The 21,842-nt window shown below is 45.0% G+C and overlaps 1 protein-coding gene and 1 pseudogene across 1 annotated transcript in view; both read right to left on the reverse strand.

Annotated features, from left to right (window-relative positions):
• PID1 (phosphotyrosine interaction domain containing 1) overlaps positions 1 to 21,136 on the reverse strand; it is a 232,532-nt gene extending 211,396 nt beyond the window's left edge. Inside the window, exon 1 of the mRNA XM_047722237.1 lies at positions 20,968 to 21,136. Coding sequence (XP_047578193.1) covers positions 20,968 to 20,997 — 30 coding nt within the window. The 5' untranslated portion in view covers positions 20,998 to 21,136. The remainder of the gene's footprint in view (positions 1 to 20,967) is intronic.
• LOC125095524 (homeobox protein Hox-D13-like) lies at positions 21,085 to 21,637 on the reverse strand (annotated as a pseudogene).
• Positions 21,638 to 21,842: the final 205 nt, after the last annotated feature.

The following is a 21,842-nucleotide window of genomic DNA, read 5'->3' on the forward strand; positions in this document are numbered from 1 at the left end:
CAATTATCATATGGTTTCACTTATTTGTGGAGCATAACAAATAGCATGGAGGACAAGGGGAGATGGAGAGGAGAAGGGAGTTGAGGGCAATTGGAAGGGGAGGTGAACCATGAGAGACTATGGACTCTGAAAAACGATCTGAGAATTTTGAAGGGGTGGGGGGTGGGAGGTTGGGGGCACCAGGTGGTGGGTATTGTAGAGGGCACGGATTGCATGGAGCACTGGGTGTGGTGCAAAAATAATGAATACTGTTATGCTGAAAAAAATAAAAAAATTAAAAAAAAAAACGCAACCATTACCAAGAAACAGCTGCAACCTTAAACAAAACACAGATTCTACATTTTATATTTTAATTAATTATTGTTTTTATGAATAGCTCTGGGTGTTGACATCTCTTGCATTACTGAAATTAAATATAACAGATAATATCCCTACACTAAGCAGGCAATAACAGTAAGCAGCTAGGAGATAAATACAAGATAAGATATTTTGACTTAAATGTCAAGGAGATCCAGGATATCTTCTAAAGAACTTATACAGACTCATAGAATTGTGTGCTTCCCCATTAAAAGTTGGCTGTAAAGACAAATACAGTGTCTCTCTCTCTCTCTCTCTCCCCCTCCCTCCGTCCTCCCACCTCCCCTGCACCTTAATGCCAAAGTCAAACTCCACTCTCAGCATCCTCACTGATCTATAATGATGTGTATACCATACTACCTCTCTCTCCTTTCCTTCCAAAGAAATTAAGAGATGGCAAATACATTAAAAAATATCATGAATTCACTGAACACTACAGAAATAAATATATTCACTGGGCTTGCGTTGTGCTCCTAGCTTTATATCCCAAATATTATGCCAGGTGCAAAGGACATACAAGGAGGAATAAAGACCCGATCCCCAACCCCTAGGGCTCAGAAGCTTTGAGGACGTGGAAGTCCACAAGTAATTCTAATAAAGAGAAAAACTAGAATAAGCTAAGCAGGATCACTGCATCATAAGAACTGTGGACACTTTAAAAAAAATAAAGGTATGATTCACTGCACTTGGAGTTATGTCATAAGGGGAGAAGAAGGGCAATTTCATCTGCTGTGGGAGAAGTACGGTCCTCTCGGCAGAGCATCCAAGTGATGATGTTTCAAACTAAGGAAACATTAACAAAGGTATCGAACATAAAAACACACAAAATGTGGGAAATGGTCCAGGATGCACTAAAAGATGTAGAGAGATGAAGATGGTACATGACTTTGAACCCAAGCATCAAAGCAACTCTTGAACATCTGATAAGTACAGATCTTTACAAATACTGGCCACGGAAGGGAGGAAAGGAAATCTGCCTAATCACCAACATTTTCATTCATTTGGCCTCATTCCATACAATCTTCTCACATCCAATGTGCAAAAGAGCAGAAAGAGGAGAAGAAAGAACAAGCAGTATCAACTGAATAACATTTTCCCAAATAAGAAATTAGCCAAATAGCATCTGTCCAAACAAACATAAAAATTCTAAACTTCTGAACACTTAGAAGAGACATTTTTTTTTTTTAATCACAAAGAAAGTCCCCCTTTCTCAGTAATCCTGGCAATTTTCAACACATGCCATTGCACAACATGGTCTTATTGAAAGATGGGCTGGAAAACCATCTGAGACTGTGTGGAACCAGCATCAACTGATGGTTCATGTCAGAGGACCATGTCAATTAAAACATCTGCTCTCAGGATGCCTGGGTGGCTCAGTTGGTTAAGTGTATGCCTTCAGTTCAGGTCAGGAGCTCAGGGTCCTGGGATAGAGCCCCACGTTGGGCTTCCTGCTCAGCGGGGAGTCTGCTTCTCCCTCTCCTTCTGCCCCTCCCACCACCGCTTGAGCTCTCTGTCAAATAAATAAATAAAATCTGTAAAAAAAAATCTGTCCTCCAGACCAATATACGGCCACACATAGTCCTCATCCCTGAGACGAAAGCATCCCCCTGGGGAGGACCTGAAGGGAAGCTTTCGTGTTCGGAATAAAATGGGACAGATTACAAAGGCTCTCCTCTTTTGCCCTCCTCAGTCTTGTGATGGAAGGCTCCTCCATTAACAACAATCTACTTTCTATTTAACTGACTGAAACCTTGAACACAGGAACCACTTCTGTAGACCCACCTTATAATCCAGTTTGGCTCCTCACCTGAAAATAAAAGACCCATAACATTTGCTCAAAGTAAAGCCTGCAAGACAGGGACAGGAGGGGAAGCGGACCCACATCTAGTACTTGAAAATATGCATAAAGTCCAAAAGTCACTATGAATCAATAATTACTTAAATAAATATTTCTTTCAGTAAAGCACACAAGGTTTGTAAAGTACTTGATATATTTGCAAGGCATATATTTTTGGCCTATAGGAAATGCACATAGGGTTCACAGATGTCTTTTTTTTTTTTTTAAGATTTTATTTAATGATTTGAGAGCAAGAGAAAGAAAGCACAAGCAGGATGGAGGAGAAGAGGCAGAGGGGGAAGCAGACTTCCCACTGAGCAGGGAGGCCCACATGGGGCTCGATCCCAGGACCCAGAGATCATGACCTGAGCCAAAGGCAGACAGACACTTAACCAACTGAGCCACCCAGGCGCCCCAGAGTTCACAGATGTCTTAGAAAAAATTCCATGACCCTCTCGAGTTCCAAGATGTATAGGTCAAAAAGTATTAATCCATAATAAGAGCAATTTTATCTGAATCTACTGCATTGTCAGTAGACTACCCCAAACCCCAAGATAATGAGTTGTAATGGAGCCATGACTTTGCCTTCTGCTCTGGCCAACTTTAATCTAGTTTTAAATCTCTGAAGCAGGCTTCTTCTCCTATTTATAATGTGAAGTTTAAAAAAACATGTTAACACTTATGAAATTGTTATGCTACATAAAAATTCCCCTGAGTCTGAGATGCCCATAAGAAATGCAAGAGACGAAAAATAATTTGCTCTATCACGCATTTTCTTATTTACCAGCAGGCATTAATAGCTTCAAATCAAAGTTAAATTTCCTATTTAGAGGGGCCAATGATTGAAATAAAAAAGATAAACAGCGTCAGTTTCTTAACATAACGAAAGCAGACATCTGCTAAGCTCCAAGAAAGACTTTTTAAAGTGCATTTTACAAGCAATCAACAGTCTATCAATTTCTTCCAGGACTTGGATCAAAATGAATCCATTTGTCTTCTTCATCTACAACCCAAGAATGAGTTCTGATGACCATCTAAGGCACAGATTATGCACTCTTTGCCAAAAGCCAAATCAAAAAGAAAAGTGAGAAGAAATAATTTTTTTTAACAATCCCCAAAAACAATGACTTTGAAGTCAAACTTGTTTTTGTCCAATTTAGCTGTGACTTCCAGTCCACCAAAGAGCCTGGTGCCACTGAAAAGGAAGACGGGAGAAAGGAGAGGTGGCCACTGCCCCCTGGGAGAGTTATTAAAAAATGTCTGAAACATACAGCAGTGAGCAAGAGAGCTCAGAGAAATGCAGGAGTGGAAAGAGCTTCACTCCCATTAGTTGCAAGGAAAGCAGGAGGAGAAAAGCAAGAAAAGGAGGTAGTCCACACAAAATGGAGAAAACACAGATACGGCCCCAAATCGCAGAGCAAGACTACCTTATGAGTAGAGATCCCTGCAAATTAGGTTTTATTTCCAAAAGACTCCCTCCAAGTTTTTGCTGAATGCTTGCCCTGCTCCAAGGGACCCTGGCCAGCACACGTCCCCTCCTGTTCAGAGCGCGCACAGCCTCTGTCCAACAAGGGCATTAAATTACGTTATGAAGAAAAACGCCAGTTCTCTGGGCCAAGGAGTAAAAAGATCAGCATTGATTCTGTGCTATTTACCATTAACACAACAGAGAGAAGGAAACACCAATTAGTACGTCTTTTTAGACTCCTTATTCTTCCTTCTCTAGACCACCTTACTTCCAGAAAACCACCAAGCTGTATCACTCAAACAGTCTGTCAACATCCTAAAACAGATACTGGATGTATTCTATATGTGAACATTTCAGTATAATTTCAATTTCCCCAAGAGGATTCCCACAGGGGGAATACTAATTTGAATTTTCTTTGGTTGTACAACACTCTCCCAAATTTGCACTTTTGCAAAGCCATTCATTTTCTACAAAGCATCAAGCCCTTAGAGAAAAGACAAGGGGGTGGGGTAGGGAAGGGGGGGCAGGGGGGGTGTCCGAGGTAACTGATGCCAGATGAACTTTCCTGGATTCAGAGAGCTTTGTTTTGAAGATTTCCGCCTGGTATTAAATCAAAGTGGCAAAGCAGGTCTTGAAGACCAGTGAACTACATTCTCTACACAGAAGGTCAGGACTGCCAGAGTTGGATGTATTTAACTTTCTGGGCTGAAGAGCCCACACTGTCCTAGAGTGAACTTAAGGAGCCATTCACATTTTCAACCAACAGCTACAGATGTTTCTCGAGCTCTGAGACTCAGAGAGCCTGAGGCTGGAACTCTTTGGCTATTTTGGCCAAAACAGCCATTTGCATGCCCACCACCATTTCTACCCCAGACTCAGAGACCAGAGGGATTCATTTGATAATGTGGACAAAAAATTACTTGATTTGTTTTGGACGTCGTAAAAGCATCATTACTTAAAATCATAGGCCACTTTTTCAGTACAGAGATTTGGCAGAAAGGTGAGAGTGATATCCAAGTTATAAAAAACCTTAAGATTTATAGCAGATGCCGGGCTACAGCCTTATAAACAACAAGGACAAAAGTTGTCCTCCAGCAGTGGGCCAGAAGATGGAAGCTGTGGGCCAGGACTATAAGATAAGGAGGATTCTTCTTGTTCAGTGGCACTTCCTCAAGTAAGGCTAGGTGCAAGACAAATTCCAGGCAGAGAAAGGTCTGCACCCTTTCTCCACTTCCCAGCGGAGCAAGCACACTTTTGACGAGGAAAGGGTACCCATAAGGAAGGAGAGGTGTGTGTGCATGACCTTCTGGTTGAGATCTTGGAGACCCTTCAAGCATGGCAGTCTCGCTTTTCTCCACATGCCAGCTCTGCTCCACACAGAACATTGGCAGACACAGAATTTGAAGGCTGGCCATCAGTGGGTTCAAGGAAAATTCTTCCTGTGTATCAGTCAGAGTCTGCGATCAGAGTCGGCAGAAGTTGCAAGCAGTGAACACCAACTCCAGCTCACTGGAGAAGAAACAAATTCATTATCAGAGTGATACCAGATTGAAAGGCGATACAGAAGGACCAAGCTCAGGAAGGATAGGGGTCAAGAAGCTGCTGGGGTCCATGCAGCAGGACTACAGATCTCAGTGGGCAGAATAATTGGTTTGGGCGATTTCCAGCCTTTCCGCCACCCTGCTCGGGATCCCCGTTTTGGGAGAAAGTGTCTGATTAACGTAGATACCAGGAGCACACATGGATGCCACAGCTAGAGGAGGGCACACTGACAGTCCCCCTCCTTGAAATAAATGGAGTCCCCCACACACAGGAGAGGGAGAATAATTCCCAAAAGTGAGATCAGGGTGCTGTGACCAGAAGATGGGAAATGAAGTTGGGCACGAAAAACCCATGGATGTCCACTTGTACTGCTACATAAACAGTCTTAGCATTCCTACTTGTTTATTTTTTTCAACTTCCAGAGACATCTTTGTCAAAACTACAATTAATATTATCACCCAAGAGTTTGTGGGGTGACATGCCATATAAAGAACCACATGGTAATTTCTGGGGTTTTCAATTTAGGAAAACATTTGGGGCTCCAGTTGGCTTGATGGAGATTCTACTATTAGATAATGAGAGCTAAGTAATTCATCAAGTTTCCCTTCTTCCTTAGGCCACTGGGAAGCTCAGAGCTGGAGGTTTCAGTCTCGGTTATAGTCCTATCCTAGGTTTTTAGGTACAACCAAATCCTTCATTATATGACCGGTATTTGAGGAGTTTTATTTTAGTCTCGTTTTAATGTGTCAGTGGTATTTCTATCTTTTACTGAAAAGTACTTCAAAAGCATTTGAATTTCTTTACGAACCAAAAACCAATCTTTACAGAACTACATAAGGATCTAATACATAACTGTATTTTCTGAGCTTTCAGATTGACCAAAAGCTTTATGTTCGGCAGCGAGCATTATCTCTTCCCTTTTCTGCTACGGCTGAGTCAACTCTGTGCAGCAGAAACTGTTTCCGATGAATTTTTGGTTTTGAAAGGTGCTGTAGGCGGACACCCAGGTGGCTCAGTCAGTTAGGTGTCTGACTCCTGATTTCATCTCCGGTCATAATCCCAGAGTCCTGAGATCAACCCCTACAATGAGCTGCAGCGTGGAGTCTGCTTAAGATTCTCTCTCTCCCTCTCCCTCTGCTCATCCTCTGTTCATACTCTCTGACTCTCACTCTCTCTCAAAAAAAAACAAATAAGTAAAAATAAAAGGTGCTGTAGGAAAACAGGTTAGATTAACTTAGATTAGATAAGAAGGAAAGATAAATAATAACCCAACTCTGAGTCTGATTATAGTGTCAATAATTTTCAGAGTAGTTATCAATACAGTCATAAACTTTTACTGGAAGGGGGTCCAATGGAGGAGCAATAGGAAACCATCTCCAACCTAACTAGATAGTCTAACAGGACGTACACAATGTTTGTGCCTTCAGGAACCAAACAGACAGGTTGAGAGTAAGAGGTCTAGTTCATTGGTTTATAGCTTAAGCTACTTTCTGTTTAACTCCATGTATTTCTAATGCTGAAAATAATCAGATCCCATAATTCTGCAGGAATGGGCAGAGCTAAGGAGACCAGCAGCATATCTGGGAAGGTAAGGTAAGCTGCAGATCTTCTCCCAAGAGGATCAGAAAACATCTACAGAATGCTTTTGAGTGGTTTGGTATTATTGGTTTTGGGGGGTTGTTTTCTTTCTTACTTTTTTGTTTTGTTTTGTTTTGTTTTGTTTCGTGTGTGTTTTTTTGGTGGAAACAGGGATTCTTAAATAGGAAGGTATTGTCACCATTGAAGATGTCTTTCAGTTTAGGTTTCCTGAAATAATATTTGAGCATTTCCTCATTGGCTGAAAATCTGTGAGGAAAATGCTGAAAGCCATTAAATTAAAAACTACTCTCCATCCTCTGAATTTCCCCCCTTTTGGAGACAATCTGTGCGAATGTTTGGCAGTCAAAATGCCCCCAAATGAGCCAATATTATAACAATGAGAAATTTCTACTTGCCTGGCATGGGCTATGCAGGAAAAAGTGGTGTGGATTCAGTGAAAAGTCACAGAAGCCTCCCACTTCTGCCTGGAAACCCTCCCCTTGTGCTCAAGATCGGCACATGGCAAGTGCAAGGCCACTTATGGTTCCCATGCTTCTATGTGCCCTGCAGAGAAGGGGTGATGACAAGGTCTTGCTCCAATCACACAGACTCCGACCCATAGCTCCCAAGAAAGAGGGGAGAAGAGCTGGCTCAGGCACCTGAAGATGAGCTCCCAGAGCTGTACCTGCAGAGGAACGAATAATGCTAAGCCAATAAACACAGTCACACAATCTTCTATCGCCTTGGCTTTGAAAGTCAGAAGACCAAGAATCCCGTCCCGATTCCAAGGACACCATGAAATTTGGATTTAGTTTTCCCACCAGCCAAAGGAAGGAGCTCAACTGGACCAGGAGTCCCCACCCAAGGGCCCCAGGACCATCAGCTTCTGGGACTTAGTGACACCTGCTCTGTAAGGCCTGGGACAAGCTGGAGGCCACTTCCCGTCTACATGGAACAGCGTCGGCCGAGGATCACTGTGTCAGAACCCACTGTGGCTTGACGCTCCCATTTTCTAAGAGAACCAGAAAGTCCAGATTTCCTTATAAACTCCTTTAATTTTTCAATCCTGGAAACTAATTTGTCAAGTTTTTATAGACACTGGAGGTGCCAAAGGAAATATTTTTGTAAGCTAGAGCCAAGCCTCAGGGCCACAGTTGGTCAACTTAAAGAAGTTCAAGTTCTGTACTGAAGCCCTCTGGACTGCAGGACTCTTCTTCACAAAGGGCTGGCTTCTCCTCTCCCTCACGTGGAAATTCACGGGGCACTGGCATCTCAAAGGCTGCAAGAAGTCCTGCAGTAAACCAGACTCACTTCGTTTCACCCACTGCTTCCCAGTACTATGTAAAGACAGAACCCTCTGTAGCAAGACTCATAGGAGTAGCTTGCTAAATTCATGCTCCGTGGAACACAGTTTGAGAAACGCCAAAATTCTATTATCCATCTAGCCCTAAGATGCTGTGCAGCTATTCCTAATTCACCCTTTGGAACTGAAACCAGGTAAGGAATGAGGATTTACTGACTCCCAGTAACTGCCAGTTACCATGCTAAGCTCTTTGTAGTCTATACCTCAATGAGCAGTCAAGAGCTAAATGTTATTACCCCCATTTTAAAGTCGAAAAAAATGCAGATCAGAGACCCTGAAGTAACTTGTAATGAGTGAGGCATCCAAGATTTATATCCATGAACTTGATTAAAAACCCCAAAGTCTCTTCCTTCTTCAACAGCCTATATGGGTCAAAGGTAGCCAGATTCATAGCCTAAAGAAATATCCTCTGTTCACTTCCACATTCTCTATTTCCACTTCCCCCAAGCTGCCCATCCTTTGGCTTTGGAACTCCTTTTTTTTTTCCTCTCAAAGTTTCCTAGTTCTTCATCTGAAAAACCTTATTTTTCCAAAACAGCCAGAAAATCCACCAAAGCATTCAGCACCACTGAGCACAGGTGAACATCTGACCCCTTTGCTCAAAAGAATAATGTTTCCATAGGCCAACAGCTACATGGAACGTGTGACTGACAGCTACCTTTTGGGGAGCACCATACGTTCCGTACCAGGGTTGGTGCTAAGTGCCTACGTGACTTCCTCCACCTTCCACTTCTTCCTCTGTTTTATGTACACATTCTTCACCCCCATGCCCATCTCCCCAGTGTCTCCTCTGCATGGCTTTCGTGCCTACCTGCTGTATTATCCTGCCCATCTCACATATTTCATTTCTTTCCTTCACTCCCAAAGTGAAACAATGAGGAACAGAATTCTAACATTTTACCTACCATTTTTAGGGGTGATCATAAAGCCTGGTTTGCCAGGGGACTCTGGTTTATGCCTGCTATCCCAGTGAATTACTAATAGTGTCCCTATCACCTCAGCAGGACCTCAGCTGGACAATATGCCACATGGTCCCCTTAGATATTTAGTGAACAAAGTCTGACATTCTTTGCCCTTCAAAAGAGATTGAGTCAAGTGCCTTAAATTTTCCTCCTTGAGGAAAAAAAAAATGTTTTTAAACTAGATTAACATTATTTTTGTGACTGTTTCTCGACAGCATTCTGCTAAGGTTCAATGGCCGTTGGTAAAGTTGCTTTGTGCTAGCTAAAGTTTTGAGTTGCTATACTCATGGGAAAAAGAATTATTTCATAATTAATCCAGACCCTACACCTCTGCTAGGCATGTCACATTTACAAACTGGAATCCAGGCCCATTCGTGGTTTTTCATGATATATACTCTGTTTTCCACTGCAGGAGGTGAATATCAAGAAGATGGTCCAGGCAGCCATGGGGTCACAACCCTGGAAAGTCACCCACTCAACAGCACAGTCTCCGGAGTCTACTGGCCACTAGGGTTGACCTGGCCTCAGAGGACTAAGCCATCTGGACAGGTTGGAAAGAAGTCAGAAACAAGCCACCAGGAGCAAGAACAAGGAAGGGGACAAAATGACAGAGGGAACAACGAGCCACCAACTTGAACTGTCTACCCTTTGGGTGAGATCTCTTCTTTTGCTCAACTACTAGTTTCCCTTAGGACCTTCAAGCAAATTGCCATCAACGAAACATGTCATTTCAAGGACTAAATAAAGGAATGCTTTATTTAAAAGGAGTGAATGAAACTCTAAGAAAAAAATAGATAGTTATTTATATGTTAGGTTAGGATTTTAATTTCCAGTTAAAAGAACATGAAAGCTACTAAGAATTCACAGAAGTGAGGGCAGGAACCATGTTACTACTTAGTCCCCTAACACCTAACACTGTGCCTGGCATACAATGACTCCTTCACATATCCTTTTTTAAACAGTTTTATAGAAATATATCCAAAATGTAACATACTACATAATTTCCAAGTTTTGACATATAGATAAACCCATCAAACCACCACTATAATCAAGATGTTGAGGGGCGCCTGGGTGGCTCAGTGGGTTAAGCCACTGCCTTCGGCTCAGGTCATGATCTCAGGGTCCTGGGATCGAGCCCCACATCGGGCTCTCTGCTCAGCAGGGAGCCTGCTTCCTCCTCTCTCTCTGCCTGCCTCTCTGCCTGCTTGTGATCTCTCTCTCTGTCAAATAAATAAATAAAATCTTTAAAAAAAAAAAAAAGATGTTGAGCCTATCCATCACCCCCAAACATGTACTCAAGCCCTTTACAAATGTTTTCCTCCCATCCCGTCCTCAGATCCACTAATCTGCCTTCCGTCACCAGTAAGAGCCCCAGTTCATCCACATCCTTGCTGGTGTGTGGTGTGGCTGAAGGCTCTTTAATTTGAGCTATTCTGGAGTTAGGTGGTGATACCTCACTGTGGTTATAATTCGCATTTTCTCCCTGATTCATGAAGTTTAAGAGCCTTGTGTGCTTATTTCCTGTCCATACAACTTTTTTGTTCAAATTGTTTGTTGTTTGTTTGTTTGTTTTCCAATTGGGTTGTTTACCTTCTTATTATTGAGCTTTGAGAGTCCTTTCAATATCCTGGATACAAGTCCTTTCTTACAGACATAGGATTTGCAAGTGTTTTCTCCCAGTCTATGTCTTATCTATTCATTCTCTTGTCAAAATAGCTTAAAGAACAGGTTTTCATTTTGATAAAATCCCATTTAGTCACATTTTTCTTTTATTGATCACATTTTTGTGATCCTTCTAAGAAATCTGGGCCCGATCCAGAGTAACTTGGGGCGTGATGGCCCTGGTCACTGTCTTGATGTTAGGAATGTTTATACTAATGTACAAAAAGCTACAGAGATTTTCTACTATCTTGGTCTGGAAGTTCCACGGTTTTAAGGTTTTGCATTTAGGCCTGTGATGAATTGTGAGTGAGTTTTTGTATGCCAGATATATGAAGGAAGGATTAAAGTTTGGAGCTGGTTATCTTCCATGGGGATATCCCATTGTTCCAGCATCATTTGCTGAAAAAACTATCCTTTCTCCAGCAAACTGTGTTCTTTGCACCTTTGCCAGACTTGCACACACTTCTGATCAGAAAGAATTCTGACAGAAGGCCCTCTTTAACAGCGGCTAAAACATAAAAGATGCATACTCCTAGGTGTAGCAATCCCAGTGCTGCCACTCCCATCTAAAGAAATAGAAACACAAGTACGTAAGGACATGCCCGGGGAGTTATAACAGTATTACCTACAGGCCAGAGAACAACAAAAGAACACAGACTTGCCCCAGATACGCTCTCATAGAGGAACTCCTGAATAAATTGTGGTCCCACTCTACGGCAAATTCTATACAGGGACTAAAAGGAATAAGTTGGAGCTATGTTAGAGTAGTTCCCCCTTATCCATGGGGAATATGTTCTAACACCCCCAGTGGATGTCTGAAACCATTAGCAAACTCTATGTATGTTCTGTTTTTACCCATACATACATACCTGTGATAAACTTTAACTTAGTTAGACACAATAAGAGATTAACAGTAACTGATAATAAAATACAAAAATTATAACAATATACTGTCACAGAAGTTCAGTGAATGTGGTCTCTCTCTGTCTCTCAAAATATCTTATTATACTGTACTCATCTTTCTGCTTGTAATAAGGTGAAGGATGTAGGCGTTGTCACGTAAATGATCTGTCAGAAGAAGGGTCATATGTTTTTGGACTGTAGTTGACTGCAAGTAATTGAAACCATGGAAAGCAGAATCATGGAAAGGGGGTCACTGAAGTGACCAGAAGAGATACCTAAGAAACACTTTGTAAAGTGAAAAAACAAATGCAGAGCAATACATATACAATATGATTATATTATCGAAATATATGAGAAAGACCTAAATGTCCATCTCTATATCTGTATATGTTTGCACAGACCTGGACAAAACTGTGGAAAAATCACGACCAGACAGTTTATATGAGTTTCCTTCACAAGTAGAATTGGGAACTGAGAAAGGGACAAGCTTCTGAACATACTTCCCAGCTACTGGATTTGTTACCTTGTCACCCTAAGCAGCTATTATTTCCTCATTTCTCAGTCAAATCAAGTATAAAATAGTAGTCATGACACAAAGCAGATATGCCATTCCATTTCACATCCTTACTACCACTTGGGGGGGGAGTTCCCATTGTTTTTGTTTTTGTTTTGTTTTGTTTGTTTTTTTGGGTTTTTTGTTTGGTTGGTTCAAGTAGAGAGAAATAAACTGGTGCATGGAGAACACTCAAAAGAAAATTCTAAAGAAAGTGTTATAGCCTGAACTGCATCTCTCCCAAAATTCATACGCTGAAATCCTAAACCCCAATACCTCAGAATGTACCTTACTTAGAAACAGGCTCATCGCAGATGTCATTAGCTAAGGTGGGATAGGACCAGAGGAGGTTGGGCTCCTGATCCAAGATGGCGGGTGTCCTTCTAAAAAGACTCACCCGGGAAGAACTCCGTCTGCAGACTGGCAATGCTGCCACAAGCCAAGGGACAGCTAAGATTTCCAGAAAACCACCAGGAGCGAGGAGAAAGGCATGGAACAGATTCTCCCTCACGGCCTCCGAAGAAACCAACCCTGCCTCTTGGCTTGATTTCAGACCTGCGGCCTCCAGATCTGTGAGACAACAAGTTTCTGTTGCCAACGACGCCCAGCCTGTGGTGCTTTGTGACGGCAGTGCTAGGAAGCGAAGGCTGGAAGCTACAGAGATTTTAGGCCCAACACAAACCAGCCTCCCAACAGCACCAGGGCCCCATGGTTCCCGGGGAATATCCACAGGACACTTAGGAAATGGCGGGCTCCACGATCCCCCACCACAAGGGGGGGTGGGGGTGGGGATGGGGGGCCTGTACCCCAGGACATCGCACACACCTGGGGAAAAGCCAGGGGTTCCTGACAGAAAGGCGTGAAAGCATGCGGTGGGAAGATAGGGCGATGCCATCTGTGGGTTTATCCTCAGACCCACAACTACAAAGAAGCTGGAGGAAAGGATCCTTCACAAAGGGATCATAATGGGGCTGTTCTCACAGAAGGACGACAATCAAGGAGCCACTTTCTCCTGGCAGATCTGCTCTCCCAGCCCTCCCCATCCCCACAGGCCATATAACTCCTTCCTGAGGAAGACAATGAAAAGTGAGATGGCCTTTTAAAACGCCACAGGCTCTTCCCTGGAAGAGGTGGAAGACCCCAGGGCTGCCCTGCACGGATTCAGGCTCCTTGCTCCCCCCACCCCACCACCACCGGCTGTTGGAGCCACCAAGGCTGCTGTGTGGAGAAGAGCAGCTGGCCCAGGAAAGCAAGTGTGACGACTCCTCGTGACATTCACTTTTTGTCTCCAAAGTGAGTTCCGCAATAGAAAGAGGTTCTTCATTAAGATAATTTATACCGTTACCAAGTGAAAAACAAAAACAAACCAAAATATCCAACCAGATGCAAATAATCAACCAGACCATCATCTGGGGCTGCCCTGAATAGAATCTCAAGTCAACCCACCGTCATCCCTGTTGGGGAGTGGTGGTCACCAGTGGGCCTGCTACCCAGAGACCCTGCCTAGATTCTGACAAGCGGGACTATTTTGAGGATAAAACCCCAGCCTTCCCTCAGTCTCCGCCTGCCTGGAAAAATATCGCTGAGATCCGCCTTAAAGCAAACTATCTTTCACATCCCATAATTTTAATGACCAAAGTTAAGTACCTCTCGAAGCACATTTACTATATTTTCCAGAGGCGCTCCCTTTAGCAACACAAAACCCGTTTGCCGCCCTTCCTAGGACGTTGACCAGAAGCAGATGAGGGAGAAAGAACCAGTAATTTAGTTGTTTTATAATGTCTGTTTTCATTTTCTCTGAATCTACTGTAAATCAATTCACACACTCAGTACAAAAAGAGCACACTATAGAGACATGTTCATTTTGTCCCAGTTTATGAAAGTCAGGCATACCTAGGCTTCCAGAAACAGAGAGAACGCGATCAAAAGCAATATGGTTTCATGAGCGCATTAGTTTTCTGTGGCTGCTGTGACAAATTACCACACACGGGGCGGCTTAAAACAATAGAAATGTATTCTCTCAGAGTTCTGGAGGCTGGAAGTCCCAAACCAAGATGCGGGCAGGGCCACGCTCCCCGCAAAGGCTCGAAGGAAGAACCCTCCCTTGATTCTTTCTTCTGGCTTCTGGTGGCTGCCAGCAACCCCTGACACTCCTTGGCTTGTGGAACCCTAACTTCATTCTCTGCCTCTGTCTTCACAAGGCTTTCCTTCCTGTGCCTCCTCTGTGCCTTCAAATCGCTCCTTAGAAGGACACCCATAGGGGCACCTGGGTGGCTCAGTGGGTTAAAGCCCCTGCCTTTGGCTCAGGTCATGGTCTCAGGGTCCTGGGATTGAGCTCCGCATCGGGCATTCTGCTCAGCAGGGAGCCTGCTTCCTCCTCTCTCTCTGCCTGCCTCTCTGCCTACTTGTGATCTCTGTCTGTCCAATAAATAAAATCTTAAAAAAAAAAAACAAAAAACAAAGGACACCCGTCACGGGATTTAGGGCTCCCCTGGTCCAGATTGACTCAACTCAATGACCTCCGCACAGACCCTATTTTCAAACAAGGCAACGTTCCCAGGTAGCAGGGTTAGGACTTCAGCATATATCTGGGGAGAAAGGGAACATGTTGACCCAACTCAACCCAAACAATGAGTAAGACACGGAGACCAGGGTTTGAGTCTGAGCCTGGGTCCCTCAATAACTGCGTCAGTTAGGAAGTTAGGAAGGCCAAAGGGGCAAGTAAGGAAAGACTTGACGAGCTTCAACAAGCAGAAGGAGGTGGTGTTCTTCTCGCTGCTAGAACCTCCCTTATCAAGGCAAGACCTCAGTGGCAGCCACTGAGGGAAAAGGAAGGAGCTCCTGGCGATCAGGCATGGGAGAGAAGACCTCAGCAAGATGAGGACCCCAAGGGACACCAGCATGAGGGTAGCGAGCTCCCTGAGGCTTTGGAAGCATTGAAATAGGCCAAAGGCACAAAGCCAGTCTGTGTCTGGTTCCTGACGCTGTCCTCTTCCAGTTCATGGCCTGAGGGCTTGGACCTGGGTAATATGCGGATGCTGTATCACTGGTTGGCAGCTAAACTGGGATCAAAACTGCTTTTTAAGTTAACATAAGATGATAGTAACTAATTCCGCTAGACTCCAAGGAGGTCTTTGGACAACGACCTCAACTATGTCTTCATCCTGTACTTAACACAAAGTCTCCATTGAGATTTGGGCCCGGTGGGAGGGGCGGGAGGGAGAGGTTTGGTGAGTGAAACACACTGCAGTGTTAAGAACATTTCTGTACTACTTTTGTTTGCTGACCACTAAGGACTCCCGGCACTGTTGCTACTCGCTATTTGTGGCATCGAACAGCCCCGTGGAACAGAGCCTGATTCCCCAGTCTGTCCAAGATGGACTCTTCCAGGACCCAGTATACAGGATTAATTTAAACAGTAGGATGGGAGTCAGTGCGAAGGGAGGTGGGAGGAGAGAGCCAATCTGGAACATCAAACAAAATGCAAACGTTGCCTAACACCCCAAGATAACCCAGTACAGTCAACATTAAATAGCCCAATTAGGCAATGGGTAACCAGGGGGCAGAGTTGTTTCCAAGGCTGGCATTTTGCAAGTCTCTTGGTGGAGATTTTGCTGACAAACTCAGAGAAAGATCCAATGATGTAAGATAGCATTCTGCTTCTGAAAGACTTCAAAGTCGTGATCACTCCAAGTGTTTTATAAACGATAAAGTCCAAGGCTTTGTACTTACTCATCCAAGAGGAATGAAAAGAATGGTAAAAGCTAGAATCGATTTGGTGAGTAACCTTTGCCTCGCTCAGAGTACCTATCACTAATTTCCAAGCAATTGCTCCTGAACTCCCCAACCTCCTTCCTCCCTTCCCCCCAATTTTGGTCCAAATGTGAAAGGACTGCAGACAACATCAGGCTTGATTACCAGCCTTCAAGGTCTCCAGTTTGGATAAATGAAGAGACTCGTCAATGGCAACGGAGAATTTCAGCTAAAGTACGACACAGCAGTTTACTTCCCCCAGAGGTGCAAGCCGCCCAAAGAGGGTAGCCCTTGTCAGCACAGGCAACAGTCTGCTTCCACAAGAAAGACGACAGGCGCCTCTCTGAGCCTCTGGGACCACCCCTGCTATAATTCTGGTTCTTAGGAACCAGAGCGCCAGCATGTGTACAGCATCGTCTTATCCTTCTACACTACAGACAAGGGGTTAAGAAGTATGCTCTGAAGCCAGACCACCTGGTTCTGATTCCAGCTCCGCTCATTTCTAGCTGTCCAACCCTGACCAAATCATTTAACGTCTTCGGCTTTCAGGCTTTTTGTTTTGTTTTGTTTTGTTTTGTTTTCACTATGAAATGGTGATAAAAGTGGCTATGGAAGATAAATGAATGAGATAATTCAAATAAAACCCCTTAGCACAGTGCCACACACACACAGCGTGTGCTCCGCAAAAACGGGCTGCTGTCATTACCTTCCTTAATCTGTGTTCCTTTTGCCAATTTGGTAAGCCTGGAAAAGTGTCCTACTTGCCAAAGTCTTCCCTCTGCCTGGCGGGCCTGGTCTAATGGTCTCCAGCTGACATTCTAAAGGTTCTTCCATCAATTTTCAGGGGAAAATTGCAAGGGGCATAATCATAGAGAAATAAGTCGAGAACGATCCCCAGGCCACGTCAGGGTGAAATCTATCAGCTAAGCATGGCAGAGAAAGGGCAAGGTGATCCTGACGGATGAAGTACTCTCACCTAAAATCTCCAAAGTTTTTTCTCCAGTCAAACTTCAGTTTTGTTTACTTGAACCTTTTTGCCAGCCCAGAGTTTCACCAGAAACCAAAGAAAGCAGGATCTGGTTTTCTGGTCTGGGTTCAGGTCATGAGCTCAGGCCCTGCAATGGGCTCTGTGCTCAGCAGAGTCTGCTGGAGAGTCTCTCCCTCTGCCTCTCCTGCTCATTCTCTCGCCCTCTCCCCCCCCTCAAATAAATAATAAATCTTAAAAAAAAAAACTCACGAGAAAACAGTTACACATTGACTCCACAATTACAATTTTCTAGAACTCGCTTCTCATCCACCTTCCTACTATCACGTTCCACGCCATCCTTGTAAGAACTACACCACAGGCAAGGATCTGTTGGCCTCCTTTGTCTCAGATTCAGCCTCCATTCATTTTTCGTTTGCTCTCCTCCTTTCCTGGCCTGCAGAAAAATGCATCTGGGAGCTCACTGAAGACATGCTCTGGGGAGATACACGTTGCTATGGCTAACGTCTCCTCACTCTTGTATGGATGAGTCTGTCATTTCTAATGTCATTTCTCCTCTGCCCGAGAATTAAGACAATTAGGAAACCCATGCAATTTTTAAAATACCAAGGCCAGAAGTAATCTCATCCCTATGTTAAAAAAAAAAACAAAAACAAAAACAACAACAACAAAAAAAAAAAAACAAAAAAACAGTGCATAGCCCTTTTCTACTGAAAAGTCCCCTTCACTTTTCTGAGAAGAGCCTGTTTCAAATCTGCTTCTTGAAAAATTTATAACTCTCCCGAGTCCCTCCAAGGGAAAAAAAAAAAAAAAGTCTACTGTGTAGTACAGAAGGTGAAAAGGGAAGAACTCATATTTATTCATTTTTAAAAGTTGGGGTGGTAATTTAAATCTTCACATCCCTTTTGATCCTATTATATTTTTAATGGCAGAAGCTCCCAAACAGGGCTCGAGTGGGACGCAACAGAAGTTTTAACATTCAGGGGAGCAGATGAACTTGCCGCAGGGTGTGTGACTGAATGAGAAATGATCCAGCTCAGCCCTGCTCGGGGGCAACAGGTCCCTTCGCCCGTGCTGGATTTGGGTCAAGCAGCTATATCTCATATCGGGAAACATCAGCATCATTTTGTTTGGCAAACAAGTGAGTATTGATAGTGATACTCAAACCCGATCAAAGATGTCATTTCCTGAGCAAAAAAGGCTGGTTGCCAGCCCCAAATTAGCTAGAGAGTGACTGTCTGACCTGAGCAAGTTTCTGCCACACTCCCAGGGCCACAGAACCTTTGAAGGGGCATCATCTAGCAGGAACTCATGAAATCAATTAAGAAAAGATGTCACTCTTTTCTTCCCTCACCTCTTTTGTTTCCAGGTATTTGTACAATAAATTGGCTCCTGAGTCCTTAGTCCTATTAGGAAGCTCTGGGAATGCTTCCTTGAAGGATTTGCTGCACTCCGGCTTATCTAAATTGAAGTCTTGCATTAAAAATTAATGAAGAAAAAAATTAATGAGGTTGTAGGAGAAGGTTAGGATTTGTGTGGGAAGTGTGGGGCTATAACTTCATTCATGAGGGAAGTTATCATTTATTTCCCTTTTGAACACAATTTTCATCACCATCTCCTGGGCCACAAAATCGGGGCAAGATAAAGCATCCCATGGACCAAGGATTGGGAAACCAACGTTCCTATATGGTGATGCCCTGAGGACAAAAAGGGGAAGAAAAAAATCCCAGACAGCAAACAGGGACCGTGACAAACATAACCACAAGGAATGTAAATAAAATATTATTACACACAGCTCACTCACCACCTCACCCTCAACAACTCCCTCCCCCAGAAACAAGAAGTAAAAGCATACAAATTGTGTGTTTTGAAAGAAAAGTCAAGCTGCTCTTTGGAAAGAAGCCGTGATTATGAAGATTTTTTTTCTTCATTTGGCTCCCTTCTATAATCGCAAGGCTTGAGCAGAACCTTTAAAAGAGAACTGGCTTGTGGACTAATTTAAATGGGGGGGGGGGGGGGGGCGCTAGGGAGCATGAAATTGAGCCTTGTGTTGGGAGGAACCTTCCAACAGGGATTTGATCTTGTCAGTGATAAGACATGTTTACTTGAGCTTTCAAAAGCCCAAAGCCCAGCTCTTTCAACATGACACTTCAAAATGAAAGAAAGGCATTGCAAGCGCAAACTGTAATAAACCAGACTCGTGCCCAGCACACATGTGTACATTTCACAGGAGAGCCAGGAGGACATTTCTAGTAAAGGAACGATTGCCATGCAGAACGCAAGCCAAAGCTCTCGCCTGCCAAGGGTCACGTGCTCTGCAGCACACAGGAGTCCTTAAATGAAACAGGCCGGGAGAAATAACTTCAAGAGACAAAATCCACAAACTTTGCAGAGGCACAGAGCCCCAGGCCAGAAAAGCCACCTCCAGGAACTCTGGCCTCATATCTCTAAGGACTTCTGTGAGCTACCCTCCTCATTTGATGGGGGAACCCTCCACCCTGCTCAGTCACCCCTTCCTTTAGAATAGAAGCCATGCGCTGAGCAGAAGGGGGGATTCAAATGCACAACTGGTAACTGGTGTCACTACCAAAATACATTAACTTACCTTTGGCCAATCATTCAGAGCTTGATATGATGTTCTCTTACTAGGACCAGGAGGTCAGAGGTTGGTCACCCACCACCTTGTCCCCAAGGCTAAAAGTCCCTATTCTTGTTAGACTAGTCTGTTTGAGACCCTGCGGGGACTGGCCTGGTCTCTCAGGTTCTGTTACTATGAACCCACTCCCTGCAAATCCACAGGCCCAGGGAGGCTAGAAATGAGGGGGGGGGGGCCCTGTTTCTGCTAAATGCAATGCCCTCTGCAGGTAAATCCTCAGGATGAGAACTCCCAGGCAAATGTTCACCTCTCCCAACATCTAAGGGACAGTCAGCATTCTCCATTGGGAGCTTTCCATTTTCACTGAGAAACCTCCCAAGCCAGCCAGGGCTCCTGGCCTCCACTGTTCTAAGTCTTCAGACCCACTCAGCTTCCAATGGTACTATATTTTACCACTTAAACATTTCTTCAAAGTTTACTATGAAACAATGTGGTTCTGAGCCTGCCAAAAGTTTCACTGCAGGATTCAGGGGATTTTATCCAGCAGAGTAGCTGCCCTCTCTCTTGAGAATATTTGGGAGCAAAAGGCAGTCATCAAACCTTGCAGTCTGGGCAATTCCAGGGTCCCAAGCATCACTGAAGGAGCTCCTTCCCATAAACATCCCTCTTTCTCATTTTGACCCCCTTCCCCACACCCCAACTTCAGAATCCAAATTAAAGGCAGTCTGTCATTTCAGTAGACAGCACTGAAAAACTTTTGATGGCATGACCCAGAGCCTAAGTATTATTCCTGGCTGAACTTAACTTTTGATTTTCAAAATATGTGGGGGAGCTGAAGTTCAGGGAAAATGAAAGGAGAGCATCAACAAATAGGAAAAAAATAAGTAAAGTAAAGTAAAATAAAATAAAAGACATATCATGACCAAGCCAAAGCAAGTTTGATATTTTCAAATCATACTGGCAAATGGATGCTTTCACAAATCATTTCCTCTGTCTTTCCTGGAGACAAAAAAAAAAAAAAAAAAAGAAGAAGAAGAAGAAGAAAAAGAAGAAGAAAAAAAAAATCTGGATGCGAAAACCCTAACCCCAGACCAGTAAATCGTGTCAGTGGAATGCGATCGAGAATTGCTGGTCAGGAAGTGCAACCTTACATCTAGCAACACGCACACAAACACCCCACGCCAGAAGTTGTAACGCCCGAAGCGGCGCATTTATCCATTCATCACCCCCTCGCCCCCGTCTGGTGCCCGGCGCTGGGGTAAGCTGACAGCATCATGTTCCTACCCACGCGTCTCACACGACCGCTCTGGGTAAATCCCCGACAAGTGGGCAGAGGCGCCCCCTGGGCTCCTCCGGCCGGGACACCTCCTCCTCCAGGCTGGCCCCCGGCCGTGCGTGTGCCCCTTACCTGCAGGCGCTCGGTGGCCGGCTGCCACATCTTCCAGCCCGGGATTTGGCAGAGGAGACGCTGGCCAGACTCTGGATCGTGCCAGGGGGTGGGGGGGCGAGGGGCTCCGGTGCTGCTTTACATATGGGGTCGGCGTCCGCGGGAGGTGAGACCCCGAGCCGGCCGCCGCGGCGGGGTGGGAGCTGGGGGCGCGAGCGGAGGAGGCGGCGCCGCGCTCGGCTGCCGGCAACTTGTGGGCACGGCCGCGCGCCGGCTGTCCTGGCGCAGCAGCGAGAGGACTGCGCAGCTCCGCCCGGGCCCGCGAGCGCACGGCGGCGGCGGCGGCGGCGACCGCTCCCTCCTCCTCCCCCGCCGCCGCCGCCGCCGCCACCCGGACCTGCGCGCTCTGAGCATGCCCGGGGCTGGCGCCCCCCCCTTCCACCCGATAGCCGGCACCCCAAGCCCCTAGATCCCGCCGCCAGAGAGGGGAGGCTAGAGCCGGCAGCCCTACCTCCCAACCCCACCCCGCGGGAGCCCCGTACCGGATGGGGTCCCGGGAGAGGGGACAGACTGGCTGGGGAAGGCAGATCCTGGCGGGGGGGCGGGGGGGTGTCTCTGCTTGAACAGCGGGGAGCTCTGAATTGCCTGTGACCTGCCAGGCGCTGTGCTGCGGGACAGACTTTCCATTCATTCTTCCAGGTCGAGTTAACTGAGCAGCTATTATGTTCCAGCCCAATGCTGGGTTCTGAGGAGTACAGCGGCGCAGAATACAAGACCTACAAGACCGGAGAATGTCCCCCCCTCCTCATAAGCTTTCATTCCAGTTGGGACGCCAGTCAATGACCCAGAAGATAGGCGAAAGGGTACTGGGTCAGGTGGCGACAAATGTTAGGAAG

This window comes from Lutra lutra, chromosome 3, assembly GCF_902655055.1.
Source record: "Lutra lutra chromosome 3, mLutLut1.2, whole genome shotgun sequence".
NCBI lineage: Eukaryota > Metazoa > Chordata > Mammalia > Carnivora > Mustelidae > Lutra > Lutra lutra.